The sequence below is a fragment of the Danio aesculapii genome, chromosome 12, assembly GCF_903798145.1.
Source record: "Danio aesculapii chromosome 12, fDanAes4.1, whole genome shotgun sequence".
Lineage (NCBI taxonomy): Eukaryota > Metazoa > Chordata > Actinopteri > Cypriniformes > Danionidae > Danio > Danio aesculapii.
The window spans coordinates 35,325,811-35,352,545 of NC_079446.1; the positions used below are offsets into that span (position 1 = coordinate 35,325,811).

The 26,735-nt window shown below is 35.7% G+C and overlaps 2 protein-coding genes across 2 annotated transcripts; one reads left to right on the plus strand and one right to left on the minus strand.

Annotated features, from left to right (window-relative positions):
- Positions 1-359: 359 nt before the first annotated feature.
- On the minus strand, positions 360-10,308 carry twnk (twinkle mtDNA helicase). Its single transcript, XM_056469345.1, has 6 exons — positions 10,233-10,308; positions 6,774-8,164; positions 4,625-4,865; positions 4,390-4,497; positions 1,322-1,463; positions 360-1,193 (listed from the first exon to the last, which is right to left on the minus strand). The coding sequence occupies exons 2-6, from the start codon at positions 8,137-8,139 to the stop codon at positions 864-866; spliced, it is 2,187 nt and encodes a 728-aa protein (XP_056325320.1). The 5' UTR covers positions 8,140-8,164; positions 10,233-10,308; the 3' UTR covers positions 360-863.
- A 200-nt stretch (positions 10,309-10,508) lies between these two features.
- On the plus strand, positions 10,509-13,767 carry mrpl43 (mitochondrial ribosomal protein L43). Its single transcript, XM_056469500.1, has 3 exons — positions 10,509-10,791; positions 11,468-11,574; positions 13,275-13,767. The coding sequence occupies exons 1-3, from the start codon at positions 10,661-10,663 to the stop codon at positions 13,481-13,483; spliced, it is 447 nt and encodes a 148-aa protein (XP_056325475.1). The 5' UTR covers positions 10,509-10,660; the 3' UTR covers positions 13,484-13,767.
- The last annotated feature ends 12,968 nt before the right edge of the window (positions 13,768-26,735 follow it).

Consider the following 26,735-nt stretch of genomic DNA (forward strand, 5'->3'; position numbering starts at 1 on the left):
ACAGAAACAAATAAATATTAATAAAATATTATTTAAAAATATATAATAGGCTATATACAAATATATTTAGTAAAATATAAATTAATTCAATTCAACTATTCAGAATTTTTGTAGCATAAATAAAAATACATTCAAGATATTTTCAAAAAACACAAATTTATGAATTTTAAACCAATATTATTGTAGTCACAGCTATCATCAGACTAAATAATTAATATACAACCAAATTGTCAATGTTATTTCAATTTAAAATATACAAATGACAAACACACACCCTATGCAACTGCATTTTTTATACATATAAATCATTAACTCAAGGAATTAAAATACACAAAGCGTAGATAAGAAGAAGCCAAAAATTCTATAAAACTTTTATTAAGAATATTCACATTTACCTTGAAATAGCTTATTTATATTTGACACTTTTCTCCAACAGTAGCAATGACGATGAAATAGAAAAAGCTCACATATCTTCTTTTTTTTTTTTTTACATAATCCATATTTACATTGATGACATGAAATGTATGACAAGATTTCTACAAATGCAGGTTTGGGGTCCCGTATTAGATTACAAGTGCTTTAAATCTGTCTTGAAAACGACTTATTTTGTTGCATTTTAGATCATATAAAACATCAGAAACGTATAAAAAATTTCCTTAAGAAGATTTAAAGCTTCTGACATACAATGCGTGTCATTTATATCTTAATGCAATGAGACATGAGATATTGACCACCACCTCACATAAATCCATCCAGATAACCCAACACTGAAGTTTGCTTTGTTGCAGCAATCCACCATTTCATTTCCACGCATTACACACTGTATTTGACTTCATGTAAATAACAAATTCTCTTCTTTCTTCTCAATCCGCAGTGCTTTTTGCTGCTGTCGACCCCTTGACAGCCTTTGATGTCTTGGTTTTAGCAGTTTTAAGAGGTTTCTCTCTCTTTTCCTTCAGTTCAGCTTCCTGTGTTTCCTCTATGCTTTCATTGACATCCACTTTCACCTTCCGTAGCTTTTGCTTTCCCTTCACAGGAGCCGAGAAGGTGAGCGAGGCTTTATTAAACTCTAAGGGAAAGACCCCCACGTCCCCGTCGAATCGATTTTTGGCCACCTGCAGGGACCTCCGGCCTGGACATGTCACCAGCTTCTTCTCCTGGAGGATGAGCACATTATCTGCTTCCTGACTGGCCTGATGTGAGGAAAAGGATGCATTAGACAGGCTAGATTTTATTTATAGATGCAAACTAAGCATGTGTATTTTGGCTGTGTTGAAGTTGCATTGGAATAAACATGCTGACGCAAACGCTATCTGCCAACCTTAGCCGTGCCAAAGATAGATGCCGTCTGCAGCTCTTTATCATCCTCTTCTTTCCGAGGGTGGATAATTAAAGTCACGTGACAGCAGCTGTTTGTGGCGAACTTCCTGAAGACGCCGATGATGTGATCTTGTACTGCAAACCTAAGAACATATCATTTAAAATGATAATATTAATAATATTATAGTCAACGCCAAATTTTTCAGCCTTTCTATGAAATTAAATATTCTGTTTAAAACCGAGATTTTTAACACATTTTAAGTTTTAATCACTAAATTCTAATAACTAATTTCTTTTGTCTTTGTTACGACTTCATGATGTTAGACTAGGGACTAAAGTAAATACATTTATATTGTGACAGTTTTGTGTAATATGGGAGAGGAAGAATCATGCATTAAGCAAAATACTGCCAAAAAGAGAATAATTTACTATACAAAAAAATCAAAGATAAACAGAAAATAGTAATAATAAAGAATAACAACATAGATAACAACAAATAACACAAAAGGTAAATTATATACAATTTATAATAACAAAATAATCCATAACTGTTGACAGTACATATTTTTCGTCATATTCTGCAAGACACTAGTATTCAGCTTAAAGTGCAATTTAAGATTGAACTAGGTTATCATAAGTTGATACTATGTTATTATTATATAATTAGGGAAGTTGGATTAACTAGGCAAGTGGTTTGTCTTGTAGCCAATTAAAAATAAATATTTCTTGGGGGGGTATATTTTAATATTGACATTAAAATAGTTTTAAAAATGGTAAAAAAAAACTGCATTTAATCTAGCCAAACTAAAAGAAATAAGACTTTCTCTAGAAAAAAAATATTATAGGAAATACTGTAGATATTTCCTTCCTCCGTTAAACATAATTTAGGAGATATTTTGGGGAAAGAAAGTTTACAGGAGGGCTAATAATTTTGCTTTCAACTGTTTATATATAATAATAATAATGAATATTATAGTATGTTGCTGTTGAATGCTTGATTCTGATTGGATGATGAACATTCTGTTTGCCATTATTTTCAGGGAACTGGACAGTAAAGTTGTTCTAGGCAGGTCTTGATCGCATTATATTATTATATATGACTACGCCGAATTAACTGACAAAACTATAATTAAAACAAAACAGAAGACTTTGGATGAGATGCGTAAGAAACTAGTCCTACACACAGAAGTTGGGAACTATATATATATATATATATATATATATATATATATATATATATATATATATATATATATATATATATATATATATATATTATTTTTTTTAAACGTAGATATTTGTAAAAGGATTTCCACAATGTCAAGATTTTGTCAAAACCTCTAGTAGTTTTTTTGGTGCTCTTTTGCTAAATGTGACTGGACCACAAAATCCAAAAAAAGGGTTAATTTTGGGAAATTGAGATCTATGCATTAAATGCAAGCTAAATAAGTCAACTTTCCATTAATGTGTACTTTATTAGTATTGGACATTATTTGGTCGAGATACACCAATTTGAATATCTGGAATCTGAGGGTTAAATAATAAAAATGCTGAGAAATTCAACTGAGTTTATTTTTAATCAAGTGCTTAGCAATGCAAAACCTACATACTGATAAATGAACAGTAGGAAATTTACATAAGAGTAAAAATCAATCATTTGACCCATACATTGTAGTTTTGGATATTACCAAAAATAAAGAACCATCAAAAAAAAAAAAACTTTAGCTGTATTTTTCTCAAAAGCGGACTGCGTCAACATTCATTTTTTTCTTTTCTTTGTTCATTCATTGTCTTTTCGGCTTGGTCCCTTTATTAATTAGGGGTCGCCACAGCGGAACGAACCGCCAACTTATCCAGCATATGTTTTACGCAGTGGACACCCTTCCAGCAGCAACCCATCACTGGGAAACATCCATACACACTCATTCACACAGATACACTACAGCCAATGTAGCTTCCCCAATTCACCACATGTTTTTGGACTTGAGGGGGAAACCGGAGCACCTGGAGGACACCCACGCAAACACGGGGACAACATGCAAACTCCACACAGAAATGCCAATTGACCCTGTCGAGGCTTGAACCAGCGACCTTCTTGCTGTGGGGCGATCATGCTACCCACTGAGTCACCATGATGCCCTTTGTGTATTATATGAAAGCTAAATAAATAAACTTTATTGTACTTTAGTGTACTTTATTAGTATTGGACAATATTAAGATGCAACAATTTAAATATCTGGAATCTGAGGGTTAAAAAAATATATAAATCCAGAAAAATTCAACTTTGAGTTTGTTTTCAATGAAGTGCCCAGCATTGCATATTACTAATCAAACAATTTGTTATTAAATATTTACAGTACTATATTTATTAAATCTATTCTCATCAAATAATCTTTACATTATATTTCAATGATTTTTGGCATACAATCTGAGTAAAATCAATCATTTTGACATGCATATTTGTATTTTTGGCTGTTACCAAGAATGAAAGACATTGTGTTCCAGGGTCACAAAAGGTTTAGTTTGGAACCCATAAAAACCTTTACCTGTATTCTTCTTAGAAGCGGACTGTGTCAATGTAAATTTTTTCTGTCTTTGATACATTTTGTCATGCATTGTTTCTGTTCATTTTAGATTCACTTTATTTACTATAAATAATAATGAGTGTCTGTGCCAATAGCCTAGTGGTTAAGCGCGCTGACATATAGCACCATGGTGCTCACGGCAACCAGAGTTCGATTCCCAGGTCAAGGTTCTTTGCCGACCCTGCCCTGCTCTCTGCTCCCAAAACTTTCCTGTCTGTAACCTTCACTGTCCTATCTCAATTAAAGGTGAAAACCTCTAAAAAATAATTATAAAAAAAACAAATAAATAAATAATAATTAGTTTCAGAAATAACTTTTTATAGAAATCTAACTTTTTATCCTAATGAAAAATACCTGATAACCTGAGTATGGCTACAGAAAATTCTATAAACTTCACATGCTCAAGATCAATCAAAGCAATCAATCAATCAAACCAATATCAAGACATTCTATTAAACAGCACTTTGTAAAACTGTAGCCTTACTTGTCCACGGACAGATTTTCTTGGCCCATCATAAACTGCAGGTTGTCAATGATCACGTGACTGATGTCATAAACGTAAACGGCATGCTGCATGGTATCCAAAACAGTCCTGAGCAGGAAAAAGAGTGCATTTCATATTTAAGATTAACAAATAAAGCATTATCTCGCAAATCCTTAGGGCTTGCAAATCACTACAGAATTTAATCAAGTTAATCAGACGAATGTGAAGGATTTACTTGATGTTCTGCTGTCCATGGAAGGTCATGAAGTAGAGAGGCAGGTCCTCAAACTTGTCCGCCCACATGTCATATTGGTCCAGGTTCTCCTCCAGCCTTTGCTTGGAAAACTGTGTCAGCATAATTTTAGCCAGACGCACATTGTTGATTTCAAAGCTGCCCCATAATGTGTTGACGCCCTGCATGCACAGATCTAGAGCACACTCACTAATGAAGGTGGTCTTTCCACTGCCCGTGGGACCTGCACATACGAGTAATAATTATTTATTGAAACTTTTAGTTTAACTCTGTTTTATTGATGCATATCAGTCAGAGAGTTAAAGTATCAAATATAAAGATATACAACTGTTTCAATCTATCAGCAAAAAACTAAATTAGTTTACATTTTCTTTCTCTCTGAAACAAACAGTACAATTATATATTCTTGCATCAAAAACAATATTTAGGGCAAAACACAAATAAAAAAATATATAATAATAATAATAATAATAATAAGATAAATAAAATAACATAATAAATAAAACTAACACATATTGGGCCGTAGAGCAACACAGAAAAATATATAAATCACAAATATGCAAAAGGTACAGCAGTAAAAAAAATTAATTAATTAAAAAAAAAAAGAAAGAAAGACCATTTTTTTCCAGGGGCCAGGAAAATAGAACAGATAGTGTTTTTCCCCTCTCTCTCTGCCAAAATTTTAATTTAAACTTTCATATTCATATTCTATTTCAACTGAACAAATGTAAATAATTAAAAATATTTTTTATATAATACATATTAGTTAATTATTTAGGCGTCACAGGGGCGTAGTGGACAGCACAACCGCCTCACAACAAGAAGGTCGCTGGTTTGAGCCCCGGCTAGGTCAGTTGGCATTTCTGTGTGTAGTTTGCATGTTCTCCACGTGTTCGCGTAGGTTTCCTCCGGGTGCTCTGGTTTCCCCACAGTCCAAAGACATGCAGTATAGGTGAATTGAATTAGCTAAATTGGCTGTAGTGTATTTGTGTAAATGAGTGTGTTTGGGCATTTCCCAGTGTTGGGTTGGAAGGGCATCCTCTGTGTAAAGCATATGCATATTTTAATATTTAATGTTAATATTTGATTAATAAAAATCTTTGTAGAAACTTACAATTATGAAATTAAAGGGACAGTCCCAACCCCCCCCCCCCCCCCCCCCCCCCCCCCCAAAAAAAAGAACTAAAAATGACAATTTATTACTATCAATGACTATTTACTCACCTACAAGTGGGTTTTTGTTTCTTTCTTCTGTTTAACACAAAAGATGATATTTTAAAGAAAGCTGAAAAGTAGGAAAATCAAATACTATGCAAGTGCAATGGTTACAGGTTTTTAGCTTTCTTCAAAATATTTTTTGTTTTCAACAGAAAAAAGAAATTCATGAAGACACAATGACAGAATTTTCATTGTTTGGGAGGACTATCTCTTTAAGAAATACAAAGCTATCCCAAGTTGACATTATCGGTATAAATACATTTTTTTCATTAGAATTAATATTTATTAATTTTCCTACAGCTTAGTCCCTTATTTATCAGGGGTCGCCATAACGAAATGCGCTGCCTATTATTCCAGCATATGTTTTACGCAGCGGATGCCCTTCCAGCCACGACCCAGTACTAGAAAAAACACCCATACACTCTCATTTACACACACACTAGTGTGAAAATTGCACTAATTTGTGCATCTCCTTACATGCTGCCGCTGTAGATGGTGTATTCTGGGAACTTTTCGTACCCTTTGGTTTTGAGTGTGGTCCTGAAAAATCTCAGTTTCAAGGGCTATCTAGCCTTTCCCCTTAGCCCTACGCCTTCAAGCTAAAGAGAATTGTGATTCCCCTACTCCTTCATGTGAACGCGCAAAACGAGGAGTAAGGGGAAGGGCTAAGGGGTAGAATTGGGATTGGGCCTTATACTGCATGTCTTTGGACTGTGTTTTGAACTCCACACAGAACTGCCCAGCCGGGACTCAAACAAGCAAACTTCTTTCCGTGAGGTGACAGTGCTAGCCACTGTGCCACTGTGCCACCCTGAATTAATATTCAAGTTCATATTTATTTAATATTTAAATCATATAATTAGTCATAGAAAAAAAACATTTAGAAATTAATCATCTCCTATATTTACCAAACCTGTAAAGACGGTCAGCTCCCCCTTGCGATGTCCTTTCAGGATTCGGTTAAGCTCAGGGAATCGAGACCACTGTATTCCAGCCACCTGCTCCACATTAGCCAGTTCCCCGTACACGTCCTCCCGGAGCTGCTTGAAGGACACGATGGACTTGTGGGCAGCAGGGATCGAAGCTTTGACGATTCGCGCCAGGTTCCTTCCCTGCGCCAATGCCTCACCGGGACACGGCTGAAACTCCCCGGGCCGGACAAGAGAGCAGCGTTTCAGTCCGAGTTTCCTGGAGAAGATTTTGGAGGCTTCCCAAGAGCGCATATCTCCACCCAGCCACAGTGTGACTTTCTTGAACTGCTCCAAATACGGTAGGAGGATCGGTGGTAGGCAGCTTACACCCCGTGGCAAGGCCAAAGATGGCAGACCGGTAGCCTGACTCACCGCCATGCTATCCACCTCACGTCCCGTCAACACAACCTCGGCATCCTTGCGTCCTATCAAAGGCAGGCCAAAGAGGTTGTGATAACTAGACACTTTTGGTACCGTGGCTTCATTATAAACCACACGTCCGTCATCCCTTGTTGAGGCCGAAAGCAATTTAACACCGCGAAGTCCCGAATGCTGTCCACCAAACCAAGGGAACACCAAACTCTTGGTAGGCTTGAAGAACCGGACTCCGAATTTCTTTAACGTAGCATTGGTGAGTTTGGTGATCTGAAACATGGCTTTAATAAGCTGCACCTCGTCTTCCATAAGGTCGGAAAAAGGCACGGAGCTACTCCAAATTCTCTGCACCTCCTTCAACTCCATCCCTCGTTCCTCCTGCTCCTCTGGGCTCTCCGGAAACCCTAGGAGAACATTGGGGCTGATGGAGGTTTGGCCTTCGTTCAGCATCACCTCGAGGCAGTCCTGGAAGTCCTCCCAGTTTCCTTCTACTAAAGTGTCCTTGCATAAAAACTGTCCGGTGGTTTTATCGATGAACAGCGAGAAGTTTTCCCGTCCCGATCCTTCAGGCAGGGGTGCCATAAAAATACTGGGAGCATGTAAGCAGCTGTGGCCATCGTGGAAAGGGATTTCTTTAAAACGAAGGTATTGTTTGATGTCAGTGACAGTGAGGGGCTGGTCGAAATCGATGACAGTCTTTGCATCTTTTCTTAAAGTTCTGCAGAAATATAAGGCAACTGTGGGGGTTAAATGGCTTTCAGGACAATACCATGTAGACGATGGTGGTCTCAAATAGCGCTGCAGGACTGGATTGAGAAAGGGCTGGTAAGAAGATAAATATCTCAAGTGAGGAAGATGAGAAGGTTTATGAGGACTACAGACCGTTGCCTGTAAGAGACAACCTGCAGCTCTGAGAAACCTGCTCCTCCACATTTGATGATCACTCAGGACATCACACCTGCAATAATTACAGAAATTGTGCACAATTACAATATGCAGTTTTAAAATGGTTCCTGAAACTGCTCCAAATAGGATTTTAACATTATACAATAGTTGTCACTCGCTCACTTGTTTAAAAAACTAGTTTCATTATGGCTGCATCAAATAATTTTCACTGGACTATTTTTGGTACCGGTTTTGTTTTAGGAAGTGTTTAATCATTTTAGCCAAAGAAAGCATTGCATTATTCAAGAGTAATAAAATTCAATTCCTTTACATAATTTGATAAATCATTAATTTAATAAATCATTAGTAATGGCATTTTCAGTGCTAATTTTACCTTAAAAGGGTGGTCCACTATGGTATCATATTTTAAACTTTAGTTGATGTGTAATGTAGCTGTGTGAACATAAACAACATCTCTGAATGTAAGACAATCAAAGTTCAATGCAATGGGAGACATTGGCTTTTACAAAGTTAGCTTAGCAAAGCCTACAGCGAATGAAGTTTGGGGACTACAAAAAAATACATCCAGGCTAGTGAGGTCACAAGGGCTTCCAGTTGCGTGCATACACCAAGCGCAGCGAAGAGGAGTGGCTAGAGGCGCTGCAATGTTATAGCAGAGAAAGCTAAAATGCCGTCCAAATGCTGCTATTTCCACAGAGCTTGTTCTGTTCCTGTATTTGGGCTTCCAAAGGGCACGACACAAAGAGAGAATTGCTTACAGTTTAATTATAATTAAGAGAATTATAAAAAAATATAGCTAGCATTTGACAAAGGACAGCTTCCAGAATCTCTCCCAGTTCAAAGCTGGATTTGGCTAAAGCTCCTCCAACAGACGAAGCTGTGAGCCACAAACTGCAAGTATTTTTATTTGTTAAAACTGACCTATTACATGCACAGTTTATAGTGTTAACGATATGTTGTAGCGAGGACATAAACATGGATGTAAACAACAGGAAATGCTGTTTGGCACTGCTAACAATTTAGCTACAAATTCATATTTATCAGTCAAACCGCTGTAAACAACCAGTATTCACAGGTGCATCCAGTGTCTCTCTATGTGGCCACTTTCCCTGCATTTTACATCTCAAATACCAAACTCACAAAAGATATGAGAACGTTTCATATTACTTACACATGCTTATTCCGAATATTTGAAAAAGACACTTGTCAGATTTTATTTTAGATTTTATTTTTGCTCTTCATTTTTCTGTCTGATTCAGGCAGATAACGCTGCTGTGACTGATTGTTTACACAGCACAGAAGCACTTGCTTATAGGGGCGTGACATGGTGCCAATCCGCAAATCACAGCACATTATGTTAGCTGACCAATCAGAGCCTCTTGAGGGCGGGCCTTTCAGAGGAACTAGGGAATATGACGTTTTCATGTTAGCTTAGTAGCTGTATATAATCAGAGTAAGATACAGTATATGAAAAAATAACAACGTGATTTTCTACAAGTGAAGACATTGCTTTGCATCTTATAAACACAACCAAGCCTTAAAAATACACCACCCCTTTAAAAATCAATATTTATATCATACAGTATGATCCATAAAATACTGATGATTTTTTTATTTAATACTCAACAAAAACCAACATGCAGATTTATCTCATGACTTTTTATTTTATCAATAGTGATAGTGTGACAAAGGTGTTTCAGTGTTTAAAGTTGTAAGAATTGTAAATATTATATAAATGTAAATATTTCAGGATATTAATAAGTGGGACTTAAAATGCAATAGATGAATGACTTGCCTATCATTAAAGACATCGATCATTAACACATTATGTGATTTAAATAAAACCATTATGACAGTTGCAAATATCATACAACTATAATTCACATCTGAATATGCAATAAACACTATGTTTACACTCTTGCTACAATTAATAATAAGTAATAAATAAGTGTCACCAAAATAACTGTACACTATTCATGCATGACCCCCGACGTTGTTATTCAAGCACGTGTGTTAAAATGATCGAAAGTATTCCTAAGGAAGGGCGAAGAATATATCTATGAAACATACAAACGCCATAAACATTCGACGTTAAATAATGTAAACATACAAAAACTTACAAAACCGTAAGAAGCGCGCCAAACTGCTATCATGTGTCTACATGTCCCAGTGCACACGCGGTCCGCCCTCCAAAATACGTCCGTGTGAAACAAGAAACTCCTGAAATTTCCCTATACACAGACTGTACAGCTTTGAATCGAAAACATGTTTATTTGATAAACAATTAAGCTACATTATTTCTAGTATTCTCTCAGATAAACTTGTTAGGGACAATCTTTGTGATACAAAACTATATTCCCGTTACTTCTAATGGATCGCTTCTGTTTCCACCCGGATTGAACTGCGTAGCGTACTTGACATTGCACATGCCTTATTGACTGCTGTCCTATATATTTGATTATTAAAAGTGTGCGATATTACTCCGAGCAACACAGACAGCAATAAAAGAGGCAGTAGACCTGAATGTAGGATCTCTAAAGAGGTGGACATGACAGCTCGAGGGACACCGAGTCGGTTTTTACAAAGCGTTCTTCAGAATGGAGTGGGTCGCTATGTCTGTCAGCTAAAGCGAATCTCTCTGATCTTCTCCAAGAAAGGACAGGGATCTTTAGGAGTCAGGTATGAGTTTATATTCTTATATCATATAAAAACCACAACATTTTAAATAATAAAAAACATATCATTAAAACAATCGAGCATTAAGATAAACACATATTGACAGAATTACAAATTATGCAATTACAAAGTGTGTGTGTGTATATATTTGTTTAAGTTAATTAAACATTATTAACAAGTACGGCGTGAAAAACTGTGAAAACTGTTAACATTAATAAGTTTTATTAATGTGAAAACTGTTAACATTAATAAGTTTTATTTTCATTATTATAATTAATTGTGCTCTATAAAGTTTGCCTTGCCTACTGTTTCGTAATGAGTAAAGTTATTATGAACCATAATAGAAAATAAATATGATTTATTGTATAATTTTCGAATATTACAAAATATTTTTAGATATATGCACACATACAACATTTGTAAATAAATAATACAGTATGATAATGAGAAAAAAGCATAACTTAATAGAAAATAAGTATTTTCAAAATGATATTTTTAACCCAGTCATATTATACAAAATGAAAACCTTTTATTTTGATTGTTTTTAGTTGAATAATACTGATAACATCTATAATACAGCTAAATAATGACTGTAATTTTTTGTTGAGCTTGTTTGATATTTTGCATAATTTGTTTGGTAATTATAATTCACCTAATTTTAATGATATTTCTCCTTTAGGGATTTCATTGAAGAAGGCGTGGTGGACTTTGCCAAGAATAATCCAGGAACTGTGGTTTACATCTCACCTCAGTCCAGCAGAATTCCAAAAATAGTTGCTGAATATTGTAAGTTTCATCTTATATGTATATAGACTATAGGGCTGGGCGATTTGGCCAAAAATCGAAATCTAGATTAATTGAACATTTTAACTTTATTACGATTAATGAACATTTATATTATTTATTTATTAAATGTTTTTGCCCTCATAGTTCACTGATAAGTTTTGTACAGTAAATATGCTCACATATTACAAGTAAGAGATTTTTTAATGAAGGGTGCATTACCTTTATTTTAAAATAAAGGAAACTGTAGGGATATTTTACAGTTTGTTTGAACCCAAAAATGACACACCATCTATGAATATTTACTTCAATGTTGAACAACTGGAATTAAAACGCACATTGCGTTTCTTATAAAAAAAGTATGTAGGAATAGGTTTAAACCACAGCGGTTTGAACTGTAGTTCTGCCGAATGACTAAAAGTTATCAGTATTGATGGTAAAAAACTGTACATTCTAGTCAAAACATTCTTCTGCAATCTTATATCAAAAACGGAAATAAAGGCAGTATTAATAGCTATAAATGTGGGAGAGCGTTGATATTATGTGATTGTATTGTATTGCAATATGGAGCAATTAAGTGTTGATGTTAAATCAAAAGTAATTCACAAATACTCGAAAATGAAATGATTTAATGACAATAATTCTCTATGGTTACAACTGAATTAGTTACTAAATAACTGTATAAAATGATAAAATATGGAATGATAAAACATATGATATAAATTGTATCCAGCTTAAATGTAAAATTAAAGTTATAAGAGGTAGAAGGAGAGACACAGGGGGAGGGAGAGAGAGACAAAGAGAGCAGGCCCAGAAGTTAGCATGATTGCAGTAAAGTCAGAGAAGATAGACTCCAGAGAAGGAGAGGAGCAGACCAGGAAAAGACAGGCCAGGAAAAAGGGCAGCCAGGAAAAGAGAGCCCAGGAAAAGAGGCAGAGCAGCCTTTTACCACCTATTTTATATCTTTCTTGACCATGTGACTAAAGCCCAAATGCAGAGACATTCAAACTGACCAATCAACATGTGACCACATCGTAAAAGCCCCAAAGTCCACACACTAGGCCCTGATCTTATCAGTATCTGCCTTTGGAGTCAGTATGGACCTTCTTGAGTCAAAAAGACATGTTTTGTCATATAAACAAAAGCATATGATAATTTAGCCTCTTACAAGTACAAATAAATAACTTGCACTTTTGGAAACAAAATTAATTATTATGTTTTCATATATAAAGTAGAAAATAAGCAGTACCTCTTCTAAATAAAATAACTCTTGTATATCATGTAAATAATATTTAACTGTGCATTTCTGGAATCTTCTGTAAATAAATATTTTAATGTAAATAATTATTTGAATGTAATGGAAAATATGCCGTCTCAAAGCATTTCTGGCGCAGCTTTCAATCATTGTCAATGTAGTGCAAAAGTGCAATGTGTAGTAACATTTTATGAGAGGTGCGCAGGTATGCGACCGTGTGAAGGCTATGCCGGACCACACCCAGGTGTTTGATGCAGAAGTATAAATCAGTCTTAATAGAGGGGGTCATATGACTCAATTATAGATTCTGAATGTCGATTTCGATTATTTTTTGATTAATCGCCCAGCCCTAGTAGACTATCACATTATTGTTTCCAGTAGTGTTGACTAAATGTTATCAAATATATAAAATACCAGTACACTGATTGTTTTTCAATGATCGGTGCAGTGAATGGGAGCGTGAAGGAGGAGATAATCACCAACAAAACATCACAGCAGATTGCTGAACTTATAACCAAGATGTCCAACCAGTCAGGACTGGACATCATCCGTATTCGGAAACCTTTCCACACAGACAGCCCCAGCATCCAGGGCCAGTGGCACCCCTTCACAAACCGAGCCCCCAGCATTGACCCAGTTGGGCCACAGCCAAAATAAGAACTTTTCCTAGTATGAATATTCTGACTGATGTATGAACTGCTGGATAAGCTGTGAATGAATGGAAATCAGCACATTCAACAGGACGCTGATCATTTAAATGTTTTCAGAAGTGAGCTGTTACTCATCAGTACTTTTCTTTTTGATGGAAGATGACCGTTTATATAACAAACACATTGTTTTTAAATGGCAAGATTCCTTATGATGACAAAAATCCTTATAATATGCCATATTTACTGAAATATAATTCTGTTTCCTTTGGATAAATAAAGTTTTGAACTGTTGTTGACTTGTTCCCCTTGCTTATTTTGATACTTCTACTTGGCTTCCCCTAATTAAATTAGTTTTAATGTCTCAAAAATATTCTGAACAGAATCCGTTTGATTTTGTGAGTAAATGTCAAGCTATGTTTTAATAAACTGATATTTCTTAATATAAACATCAACTCGAAATAAAAAAGATCAAAAGTACTCAAATTTACTATTTTTCAGAGACGTAGTGTGATAATACAATGATAAAACTGTGAAACCCATCATATGCCTTAGACCTGTGTTTCTCAACCACATTCCTGGAGGACCACCAGCTCAGCACATTTCCATGTCTCCTTAACCAAACACACTTGATTCCGATCATCAGCTCATTAGCAGAGACCGAAACACCTGTAATGGGTGTGAAAGACAAAGGAGACATCCAAAACATGCAGTATTGGTGGTCCTCCAAGAACGTGGTTGAGAAACACTGCATTGGACTCCATGCATACACTAGTGTGGAAGGCAACTGGAGCCAAAAGACTTCGAGCGAAATGCTAAATTTAGATTGTGACAAGATGAACGAATGAGCCAATGTGATGCAATATTTGCATATGTGGCAAGCGTTGGGCTGTGTATATATACAAACATCAGATGTCATGTTTATTCATGAAGGATATTGTTATGCTATACTGCCATGTATGTACGAAACATAAGAGCTTATTTTGCCATAAAAAATAGTCAAACTGCATGGGTTGACAAATGTAATCTGTTTTATTTAAAGACCGTTTTCCCCTAATTGTCTTCCATACTCCTGTGTTTCCCCAACCCTGTTCCTGAAGGCACACCAACAGTACACATTTTCAACCTCTCCTTTATCAAACACACCTGAATCAACTCATCAGAACATTAGAAGAGACTCCAAAACCTGAAATGAATAGGTCAGATAAGGGAGACATCCAAAATATGTACTGTTGGTGTGCCTCCAGGAACAGGGTTGGGAAACACGGCTCTAGGTTATGCATACAATGTGCATTATGGAAATTTTGTACTCAACAGTGCATCTTTTTCTAATCTTGCACATGCTTTTGAATTGATTTTGCACAATTTATATTGTCCACAAGGTGGCAACACTGAACCAGCCCCTTATTTCACATTTAAGAACAATAATCTACGAAGCAGGACAACAACAATACACATTTATACTGATGAGGACTTTACAACGTGTTGGAATGCTATCACATGGAGTTTACTTTAAAAGGCTGCATTCAGCCAAAAACATGCTTATAAAAGCTATACTCTAAACACTGGTAAGTTTAATTCTTGTTCAGTGCTTACGCTATTTCTCTTCAGAATTTATGAGCATTAAAGTCCATGATTTCCGCTACATTCATTCTTCCGTGGCGGGCAACTCCTCCTGCCATGGCTACATTACAGCTTCTCATTCAAAACATTCAGTCTTTTTTAATAGCGGGTTATAATCGCTCCAAATGTATTAAAAGGTAAGTGAATTATAACAGCGCATACTTTTCTGTAATCGTAGTAGAGCTGTGCGCAATTTATTTAACCCTTTATGGTGACATGCTGACTGACTGAATGACAAGTGCGTGATGCATGAGGCTAGCAAACACGACGTAGCTTTCAGTTAAGATGAACAGTTTATATAATTTTACTTTATTTCTAGATAAAGGTCTATGGATTTTGCTTGCAATGACTTTATCTTGCTGGAGTTTATGGCCGTTTCACTTTACTTCAGGACGCATTAATGCCGCTCTGTAGGTCTATTGGAGACATTCATAAATATTTCTAGCAAATCTAATAAATGTCGGAGACATACCGTTACATAAGTGTACTAAATCGCACATCAGCAGCGTTTATATGAGAGCGCACAAGAAAATCTGCACTTGAGCTGCGTATATTTGAGGGCGTGCAAAAAGTTTTGTGTACGAGCAGAGGAAATCGGCGCGCAAGTAAAGAGATCCGCATGCTCGTATTACATGAATGCGATCTTGACTTGTAATACTGCGCTCACGACATTTGTCATTGAAATAACGCCATTGGTAGTTGATGGATCTGTGTAAAAGGCTGCCACCACAGCTGGAAAAAAAAACACTGAAGTCTGTGTAAAATCAAAATTTACAATGTTTATTTGGTAGTGCACATTGTTATTCTTCAGGTCAACAATTAATTTGTGCAAGTTAATCCACTGATTTTTTTATTGTTGTTGTTGGAATGATGCGCAGAAAGAAAGCCCCGCCCCCTACTCAATATTCCATTTCAGTTGGAAGTACATCATGGCATTGGTTTTGAGACTTGCATATTATATTGTTTCGTCTTATAGTTAGCTGTTTGCTAGCTCCGTCAAGTATATGAGTATAATATGTGATGTATGCTGTAAAGTAGATGGCACTCTTGCGGGGTTGTGTTCTGCTCCAACACCAAAGACCTTCCTTGCTCTTTTCCGATACGGATCACGCAAACTTATGTGTGAATTTAGGCTCTGATAGCAGTCAAATTAATTCAGTTAAAAGCTGTTCAACCACTGAAATGCCTTTAGAGACATTATTTTAAAGCTAAAAAAAGAGATGGTCTACCTTTAATAAATGGCCTGAACCAGTGTTGCCACCTAGTGGACAAACTTATTGGAGAAAATATATAATAATAATAATTCCTTACATTTATATAGCGCTTTTCTGGACGCTCAAAACACTTTACATATGGGGGGAATCTCCTCATCCTCCACCAGTGTGCAGCATCCACCTGGATGATGCGACGGCAGTCATATTGCGCCAGACTCGACACCACACACCAGCTGATTGGTGGAGAGGAGACAGAGTGATGAAGCCAATTATGATATGGGAATAAACCGTACCTCGGTTTATTGTCTTATCTGAAAGACAACGCTCACTGAGCAGTATAGAGTCCCCATCAATATACTGAGGCGTTAGGACTCACACAGACCACAGGTTAAGCACCCCCTACTGGCCTCACTAACACCACTTCCGACAGCAACCTAGCTTTCCCATGTGGTCTCCCATTGCTCCCATCCAGGTACTGACTGGGCACAGCTTAGCTTCAGTGGGTGACCATCTGAAAGTTGCAGAGAGCTAGCTGCCATGCAAATGACAGTATATCTGGTTGCAAAATGAGACACTATTCTGGTGAAGATTTGAAGACAAATCAATTAGCTATAAGATCAATAAATCATGGCAACATGTTTTTATGTTCATTAAATAATCTAATTATGTTTTGATCTAATACAAGTTGTTTTAAGTCAGTTTAATGTAACAAATCAAAATGACTTGTGTCAGTTTGAGTCAACAAATTGTAGAGCAACCACAGATTTAAAAAAAAATGCTTTGGGATTTACAGGTTGATTTTTAATCTTAATATTAGCCCAGAAGTGTCTCTCCCTCTCTCTGTTTGTAACAGCTCTGTTGATTTCAGCAGCTGACAAACATGCATTTTGGGAATTTAATCCTAAGTGACAGCAACATAAAGCTTAAGGACACACAAGAAAAGCTTTTTGACTCCCACACATTACTGGCAAAAAGGAAGAAGCAATAAACACAGTACGCAACAGACCTCGATCAGGTTGGGGGCGAGAACATTAAAATATGTTTGCTGTAATCAGTGTCTGTTTGACACTTTCATTGCAAAAAAAGAAACACTGTAGTTTAACAGCACTTGTTTGAGTACACCCAAACAAGTTCTGTCATAATTTCCTCAACCTACATTTTTCCAAAGCTTTTTGAGATTTTCTTCTTCTTTTGGACTCGAAAGAAGATGCTGACTACGTTTACATGGACATCAGTGATCAAATTATTTGCCTTAATCTGAATAAGACAATAATATGATTAGGATGTTTACACGAGTTGCTTTTTGAATGTTTCTTTCATGATCCCATTTTACATGTTATAGCACATAATTCGATTAACATCATTGCGTCATCACTGTCGACTTTAACTGCAGTTTGGCACTTTCACTTTCATTCAGGAACATTTCAGGCATGCCACCTGTGACAAATGAGATATTGAATGCGAGGAACTGCTGGAACAGTGTTGTTTTAATAGAATTTGATACGAACACTGTATGGGGGAAAACCCGCATTTGGCGATGCAGGAGTCTGTGGTCCTTCACTGACTCGGTAGGTGCAGATAAAAGTGTCAAACAGCTGTGTGTTTAAAGATCATCCTGTCGCATTTATCCTACACAATGGTAATAGTTTAATTAAGTGTGGTTTATTTATAAACTAATTTCGAGAGGATCACGTGCGTATGATCAACACGGCTGGCTCCTCATTAGCTCCATAATCTGACCCATTAGATGATTATGGAAGCATTATAAATAACCAGAGTTTTTCACTCCAGTTATCTTCGTCTTGAAGCTTCCCCCCCCCTTCCCCCCTACTTCCTCCCCCTTTTTCCGATAGGGCGACACGGTGGCCCAGTGGCTAGCACTGTTGCCTCACAGCAAGAACACCGCTGGTCCAACCTCCTATCAGGCTGGTTGGTGTTTCTGTGCGGAGTTTACATGTTCTCCCTGTGTTCGCATGGGTTTCCCCCGGGTCCCCTGGTTTCCTCCCACCGTCCAAAAACATAAACCATAGCCAATCAACTAAACCAAATTAACACCTAAAACAACTTTAGTTTACACTTCTCACACGGCAACAAGCAGGGGAGTCCTCAAGACCTACCTGAGCTCGAACTCCGCTCTCGCCCTTCTAACGGGAGGGAGACCCAGGCTCGAGGATATTACGAGCTCAGGGCTCTCTCTCGGGACAGCATGCCAAATACGCTTTATTGATTATCAGCTAAGTGTGAACTCTTAAAGGTGTTTACATGTCTGTACTGCACTTCAATAATGCTACTAAAATCAGATTACTCCACATGTCTTAATTCCATTTCTGTTTAGTTCAATTATGACTTTAGTTGCTGTTTACATGGAAAACTCTTAATCAGAGTATTGTCTTAATAGCATTAAAATCAGATCATTGGTGTCCATGTAAACATACTCATTATTGAGAATGTTGAAAATTGCGATAGCCTGTGAGTGTTTTTTATACTGTGTGGATGCTAATGGCTATCAGTTTCCATCTTTCAAAATATCTTCTTTTGTGTTTAACAGAAAAAATAAACTAACGCTGCGTCCCAATTCGCATACTTATACAACATCCTAAAAGTATGTATTTTTTTTGTGAAGGAAAATATATACTTTTAAGTGTGTAACAGAAGAGTATGCAAGCTTTGGGACATACTACTTCCTCATTAACAGATCATTGTGTTGCTTAGTTATGAGCCCTGTCAACAGTCATACAAACATCTTTACCAAAGTCTCTCTACTTGACGGTTGGTCTCGCGTGTCCATCATGTTTGTAGTTTATTTACATGATATATTGTGGGCAATATCAGCGGTTAGAGTAGGTAAAGTCAGAGTCCCTTTAAGGCAATTCATTTCACTCGGCGGCCATCTTTGAAACGCCTCTCAGGCAATATGCTCTGGCGTTCTGCTTGAATGGGGAAACATCAATTCTCCAAAACTCACGATTGAGATTCATTTTCGGAATAACCAATAAATTTAAACTACAACCGTCCATTTAGTTTTTTTTTAAACGTCTAAATTACACAAAATCTGCAGGAACGTTAATAAGAAGACGTTAATAAAATACATTAAATGGGAAATTTAATAAATAATATAAATAATTCTCATTAACTTCCGGCCGCATCCATATTTGATCTAACAACAACCGTTAGGGTATGGACGATTCTACACTTAAAATGTTTACCGGAAATAGTAAACCATCTGGAAACCTTTGACTTTGGCTGTTTCTCAATTTCCAGAACGCAGAGAACGGACTTGCATTCTTGTGGAGACCGGTCTTGCCAGGTCACCTCGGAAGAACGAACTCGGGAGACCATGAGAACAGTGAACGCGTCCTGTGAGAAATTAGATGCTTCTTCCTGAATGTCACGTAACCTTCATGCATTTTTAATGAAAAATTATTAAACCATTACAGCATTCATACAATTTTAAAAATCGTGAAAAATATATACCATGCATAAAGATGTACAAATATACGTTGCACAATATGAATAAAACAGATTTTAATACAAATTTCAGCAAATAAACACCCTTAATGTGTTTATTCCTTTATTATGATTTTCATGATAATGTTTATATTCACCGTTTCGTTTAGGGAAACTCCTGAGGTAAATAAGTTATATCTCTGAACTTTAATAATAAACCTATATAAAATGCTGCGCTTCCCACCTCCAGTCGCAACGACTTCAGGGACTTCTAGTGCGAGTTCAGCCCTCAAGTCTGCATCCCTGCGTCCTCGATATCAAGAACACACGAAGTTTCACGCGTCCTCTGTTCTTGCAGTCTTAAGTATCAGAACTGAACTTTGGTAGTTGAAGATGACGTTATGAGGACGCAAAATCACTTAAAAACGCATATTGAGAAACAGCCATAGTCTTTTCGACATACTAAGATTTGGGACATACTAATTCTATTTTCAAATACTATTTAGGACGGATAGTATGCGAATTGGGATGCAGCATATACCACTCGAGGATGAGTACATTTTCAATTTTGGGTGAACTACCGCTTTAACAAAATGTTACTGCCCTCAGGCGACGACCGTGAGAGCAGTTTTCTTACAGTAGTCAACATTTGACATGTATTTTATAAAACCTTTCATTGAAGTTGTCCTAAAACTATTGAACAACATCCATTCTTGTCTTAGTTTTCGAACAACTTTTTGATCCACTTCAAATGTTGACTAGTGTGTGAGTTGTTTTCTTCCAGTGGCTGAATTTCCTCAGAGATGAACAGCCCGCGACGACGGAGCATCTGATCAATGTAAGCCATGTTTTAATGAATCAGTTCACAAGAGAGACATATATTTATTGTGTCCCATTTATTGCAACCAGATGAGACTAGTGCTCTGATCGCATCTTTTCTCCCCGGTGAAAACTAGCTTGACCTATTATGTGGATTAAAGAAAGTTCTAAATTAAGAGCGCTGTTGCTAAGTAACAGACACGTGGGACTCGCCAACAAGCCTGATGCAGATGGGGATCTGGTTAAAACCTCCCGCTGTGACACTAAATCGGGGTTCAGATTAGTCAGATGTTGCTTTTCAGAAAACTTTCATACAAAATGATCTTTAAGACACCTCACATGAAAAAAAAAACTTAAGTACTTTGGCTTTAACAATACGATAGTAAAGTGAATTATACTGTATGTTTTATAGTATTTACAACACTTTGTCAATGATTGGTTCAGCATACTGTGATATTAACTATACCGGTATACTGTATGTTAGTTTTTACTACATGAAACTGTGGTGTAATATAATTTACCGTATAGTTGTAGAAAACTTCACTATTGGGTCATATTACCGTGGTTGCTGTGTTTCTAAAGCAACTTCAGCATATTTAGCATTGACACAATGCTCAATTGGTACTAATGGGCCCAAAGTGTACCAAGAAAATATCCCCACACCATTACACCACCATCAACAGTCTGAAGCGTTGATACAAGGCAGGATGGATCCATGCTTTCATGTTGTTGAAGGCAAATTCTGACCCTATCCGAATGTGGCAGCAGAAATCAAGACTCATCAGACCAGGCAACGTTTTTTCAATCTTCTATTGTCCAATTTTGCTAGCCTCAGTTTCCGGTTCTTAGCTGACAGGAGTGGCACCCAGTGTGGTTCTCTACTGCTGTAGCCCATCCGCATCAAGGTTGGATGTGTTGGTGTTGAGAGATGCTCTTCTGCATAACTCGGTTGTATTGAGTGGTTATTTGAGTTACTGTTGCCTTTCTATCAGCTGGAACCAGTCTGGCTATTCTCCTCTGACCTCTGGAATCAACAAGGCATTTGCGCCCACAGAACTGCCGCTCACTGGATATTTTCTCTTTTTCGAACCATTCTCTGTAAACCCTAGAAATGGTTGTGCATGAAAATCTCAGTAGATCAGCAGTTTCTGAAATACTCAGACCAGCCCATCTGGCGCCAACAACCATGCTACGTTCAAAGTCTCAAAGTCATTTAAATCACCTTTCTTCTCCATTCTGATGCTCGATTTGAACTGCAGCAGATTGTCTTGACCATGGCTGTGTCCGAAACTGCATACTTCCATACTATACAGTACGCTAAAATCAATATGTGAGCCGAGTAGTATGTCCGAATTCATAGAATTCTAAAATCAGTATGCGAGAAGTACCCGGGTAACTTACTACTTCGGATGAGATTCTGAAGTGCCCATCCAATGCATGCTGCGCTATCCCATGATGCCCCGCGAGAGAATTCATGAATGGGAGTGAAGTGATGCAACTGATGCAGGTAGGTCAGGTGACCATGAAAAAATGGCGGATGTAGTACGTCCGAATTCCATTCATACTTCTTACATTCATACTGCATAGAACATACTTTTCCAACGGAAGAGTAGTACGTTTAAATTCAAATGCAGTACCTACTGAGTAGTAGACGGTTTCAGACGCAGCCAATGTCTACATGCCTAAATGTATTGAGTTGCTGTCATGTGATTGGCTGATTAGAAATGTGCGTTAACGAGCAGTTGGACAGGTGTATCTAATAAAGTGAGTGTAGAATAATATAGAATAAAATGTTAAAATGTTATGTTTGCACATCTATGCAAAAAGACACTTGAAGTGAATGCAGATATTAATAAAAATAGGATGTATACTGTAATTAAATGATGGTAAGATGGAGATTTATGGTTTAGTGCAGGATAAAAGGAACTCATTTCGAGAAATTGGCCTTTAAACAAGTATTATAATTGAAACTTACATGCTAATTGATAAAGTACATCAAAATAAATGCCTACAAGTGTATTGTGTGTTTTCTTTACATTGGACCAACTGCTAAAAACTGCTTGTAGCTTTTAATTGTAGTCTTGCTTTAATATTTGTGGTGCACAACATACAGAAGCAGTAATGGTGATAATAAATACTTTAATAGGGTGTAAACATCAGATATCATAAGCTTTAAAATAGTGAAACAATATGTGGACCGGAATATACACTTTGAGTGACATAACAGTAAGCATAGCAAAAACTTTGGGAAAAATATATAAGTGCAAAACGTGTGCGATTATAGGGAAGGCAAGTGGATATTCACAAACACAATGATGGCAAAATATTGAAAGAATTATGAATCACAGTTTATGACTAGAAGTACACCATAGGCATACAGCACTTACAAAGAAAGAAAGAGTCTTTTTCATTCAAATAAGACTTTCTCCACCTCTGAAACCACTTATGCTCTCTTATACTTTCCAAGACTGCATTTATTTGATCAAAAATATAAACTGTAAGATTAGTAAATATTATTACAATTCAAATTTAATTAATTTAAAAGTGTTAAATGTGTTAAAGTGTAATAAAAATGTTTTAACATATTTCAAGTATTATCTTCAGTGTCATGTGATCATTCAGAAATCACACTGTTTCTAAATAATACACAATAAAATGTAAATAAATATTATTGAACTATAAAACAAACAAAAAAAATTCTAATTTGCAATTTCACAATTAATTCCATTCCATTAATTCCAACTCCTTTTATTTGCCATTTTGTAAGTAATTGTGAATTTTACAAACAAATCTGAGGTGAAAGGTAAAATCAGATTTTTTTTTCTATGTATGTTGTTTTGGTGTTCAATAAAGATTTATTTTTATTATTGTTAATAATCATTTATTAATACTGTTTATAAATGTAATGTACTGATGTTAATGTAAAGTTTTTTAAAGCATTTATTTGAAATCAGTTTAGAAATATTATATTACTGTTACTTTTGATCATTTTAATGTATCCTTGATCAATTTCTTTTAAAACTATTTTGAAGCTTGTGTAAATACCCTGTTTTACCTCATAATAAAATTGAGGTGTGTTTACATGACAACATTAAAATTGCATTAGCGTTTTTGAAAATATTCCAGTTCAGATCACAAAGAAAGTCCAAAAAGCAGAAAAAGAATTCAGTTTTTTTTTATGAAACTATACGAACACCCACCTCCCCCCTTATGATAATTAACCATGGTTTTACTTCAAAAAAAGGAACAAAAATATTGTTAGGGATGCCCAAACTTTGTTATAAAGGGCCAAATACAAAACTTGATTGATAGCCGTGGATTAAAGGTAAATATATCAAGCTGTATAACAAAGTTGCCATGCAAAATATCCTCATTTATTTCAAAATGAATAGAAAACAAGACTTTAATAAGATTAAGTAATGCATTTTATCTAATTTTTACACTTTATAATTAACCTATTATAATTGAAACATAGGAATTCCATTTATGACACAATGGAGTTTAATGCCGACTACACTAGTCAAGCTGCACCTCCCTTTGCCTTGATTTGCTCACTGAGGATTTCTGAGTTGTGGTGTATCCGTTCAGCAACAGAATGTTCATTACAAAAAAATAATAACAACTTACAACATATAATTGAAACATTTAATCAAAGTTATTTGTTTGTAGATTAAAATAAAACAAACAAATGAAATGTTACGTTACATTAGAAATGACAATGTGTATTAAAGGTATCAAGCCCAACCCTCCCTATAAATCTCCCTCTCTTCTTTGATGGGATGGCGGGCCAAATCAAAGGTTACCATTGGCCAACTTTGGCACGCAGGCCCTAGTTTGGGCTTCTCTGCTCTAGTTAAACTGCACTACAAGAAAATTCTTGCTGCCTTAAATGTTTTAGTTGATTCAAATGAATATTTCTTTGCATCTCAACTGCCATCAATAAAACTGACTAAAATATTAAGTTACATTTTGTATAACTTAAAAATGCTATCTGAAACCTGATTAACTTATTAAAATATGTTAAAGCAATATAAAAATATTTGTTGCCTTGACTTTCTGTAATTACATTACATTTTTTACAGTGTGTATAACAACAAATTAAATTTTTTTTGCTTAATTTGCTACATATATTTTGATATCTTTAAAAAATATGTAGAAAAATTGCTAATGTTAGACAGATTGATTGATTGATTGATTGATTGATTGACAATATACTGTAAAAAATTCCAGAACTACAAAAACGTATATATTTGTAGTCTAAAAATATGTATTTTTATCTCTTTTTTTTTTAACAACAATTACATTTTCTGGATATTTGCATATACACGAAAAAATTATTAATTGGATTTACTAAACTTTTTTAGGTTGCAAACAAATTATATGGGCTGAATTTAAACAAAACAAAACAAAAAAATAAGATGAACATGACTAAATTAAATTTATTTCCTTAAAATCAGCCCATATAAATTGTTTGCAACTACTTACACTGTAAAAAATGCAGGGTTCCGCACAATTCATTCATGTTGTTCCAACACAATTGATTAAGTTAACTTAACACTTTTAACAAATATATGTAAATTTAACATAAAAAATTAAGTTGTCTCAATTAAATCTCAAGAATTGTGTTGTTTCAGCTCATTTTAAATAAGTAGTTTGAACGAGCAAAACAATAATAATTTTTGAGGGTACCTTAAAAATGGTAAACCCAATTAATAATTTTGGTAACAATTTATTTTGATGGTCCCTATTGCACATTTTGTTGACATGCCAATGGTCATTTGAGTATTAGAAGACTTTCTGCTTAATATGTGTTGATACTGCTCCTTCAACAGACATTTAACTGACTATAAGAAACTTTGCTCGTACATGTCAACTTACACTAACCCAACCCTCTTCTTATAATCTTATGAGAATTAGTTGGCAAGTAGTAGTATGCAATGTATCTTAAATTCAACAAAATGTGCTAAAGGGACCATCAAAATAAATTGATACCTATTTGTTTAAATTCAGGTTTGCAACCACTTACCTTAAAAAATAGTAAATCTGTAATCTTTTTTTTTCAGTGCAAATGCATATATACAATAAAATGTAATTGTGGTTTAAAAAATAAATAAGTAATAAAACAAATCAGCTAATTTTCTGCCAGGACATTAGTGGTCTGATTTTTTACGAAGCAGTTTAATGATAATGATAGCAAAACTATGGTTACACAAATGCTAATCACTCCACCTCCCCAAAAGATATGATTACTGCACTTTTACTTAATAAACCATGGTTCATTTTCATAAGGCCACAGTCTCACTTTAACTTATGATGCATCAGTCAACCAAAAAAGTCAGAAACATTGAAGAAAAGATCAACACACTGACGCTCATGTTTGCATCATACTCACTGACCAAAACAAGCACATCACATGTCTCTCTCTCCCTACTCTTCCAGCAGTTTCCAGAAAAGACTCAGTGCATGCTGATGGAGTCCTTGCTGAGCGCTGCTGTTCCTGTCAGAAACGAGCCGAGAAAACCACCAGGGAGACGACAAGAGCTGACTCCACATCTCTGTGAAACACTGTTTACAAACCAGCACAGAAGCAGGGTCACCATTCACACACATACACAAATAAAGTCTACAGCTGTAGAGATATTAGGACTGTCAGTTTAAATGTAGTAATTACTATTATGCTGGATATTAAATTGACTTTATGTACTTGCATGCTGATGTTCACTGAGAAAAGCCTCAAATTGAAAATAACTCAGAGTTGTAAATCTATAAATAGGCATAACAATAAGTCAATATTTTTAAATTTGTGAGTCAATTTATACCTTTTGGGTCAGGGTCGTAATTTTTTTGTGCTAAATGTTTTTTTTATTAATATACTCTACTGTTTTAAAGGCTAGGGTTAGCATGATTTTTCATTCTTATCATTATCATTCTTTAAAAAAAAGAAAATGCGTTAAATCAAGTAAAGGTCAAAGTTAAGGCTTAAAGACATACTTATTCTTAAAAATTCAGTCAAAATTCTTGCAAATTTTATCAGTTATAACAATAAACAGAAAAATATTTGATCTGCAAATCCATATTAGAATGATCTCTGAATGATCTTGTGACTGAACCCAGCAGGCACACAACGTCATAAGACGTTAATATTAGTTTAGATTTAGG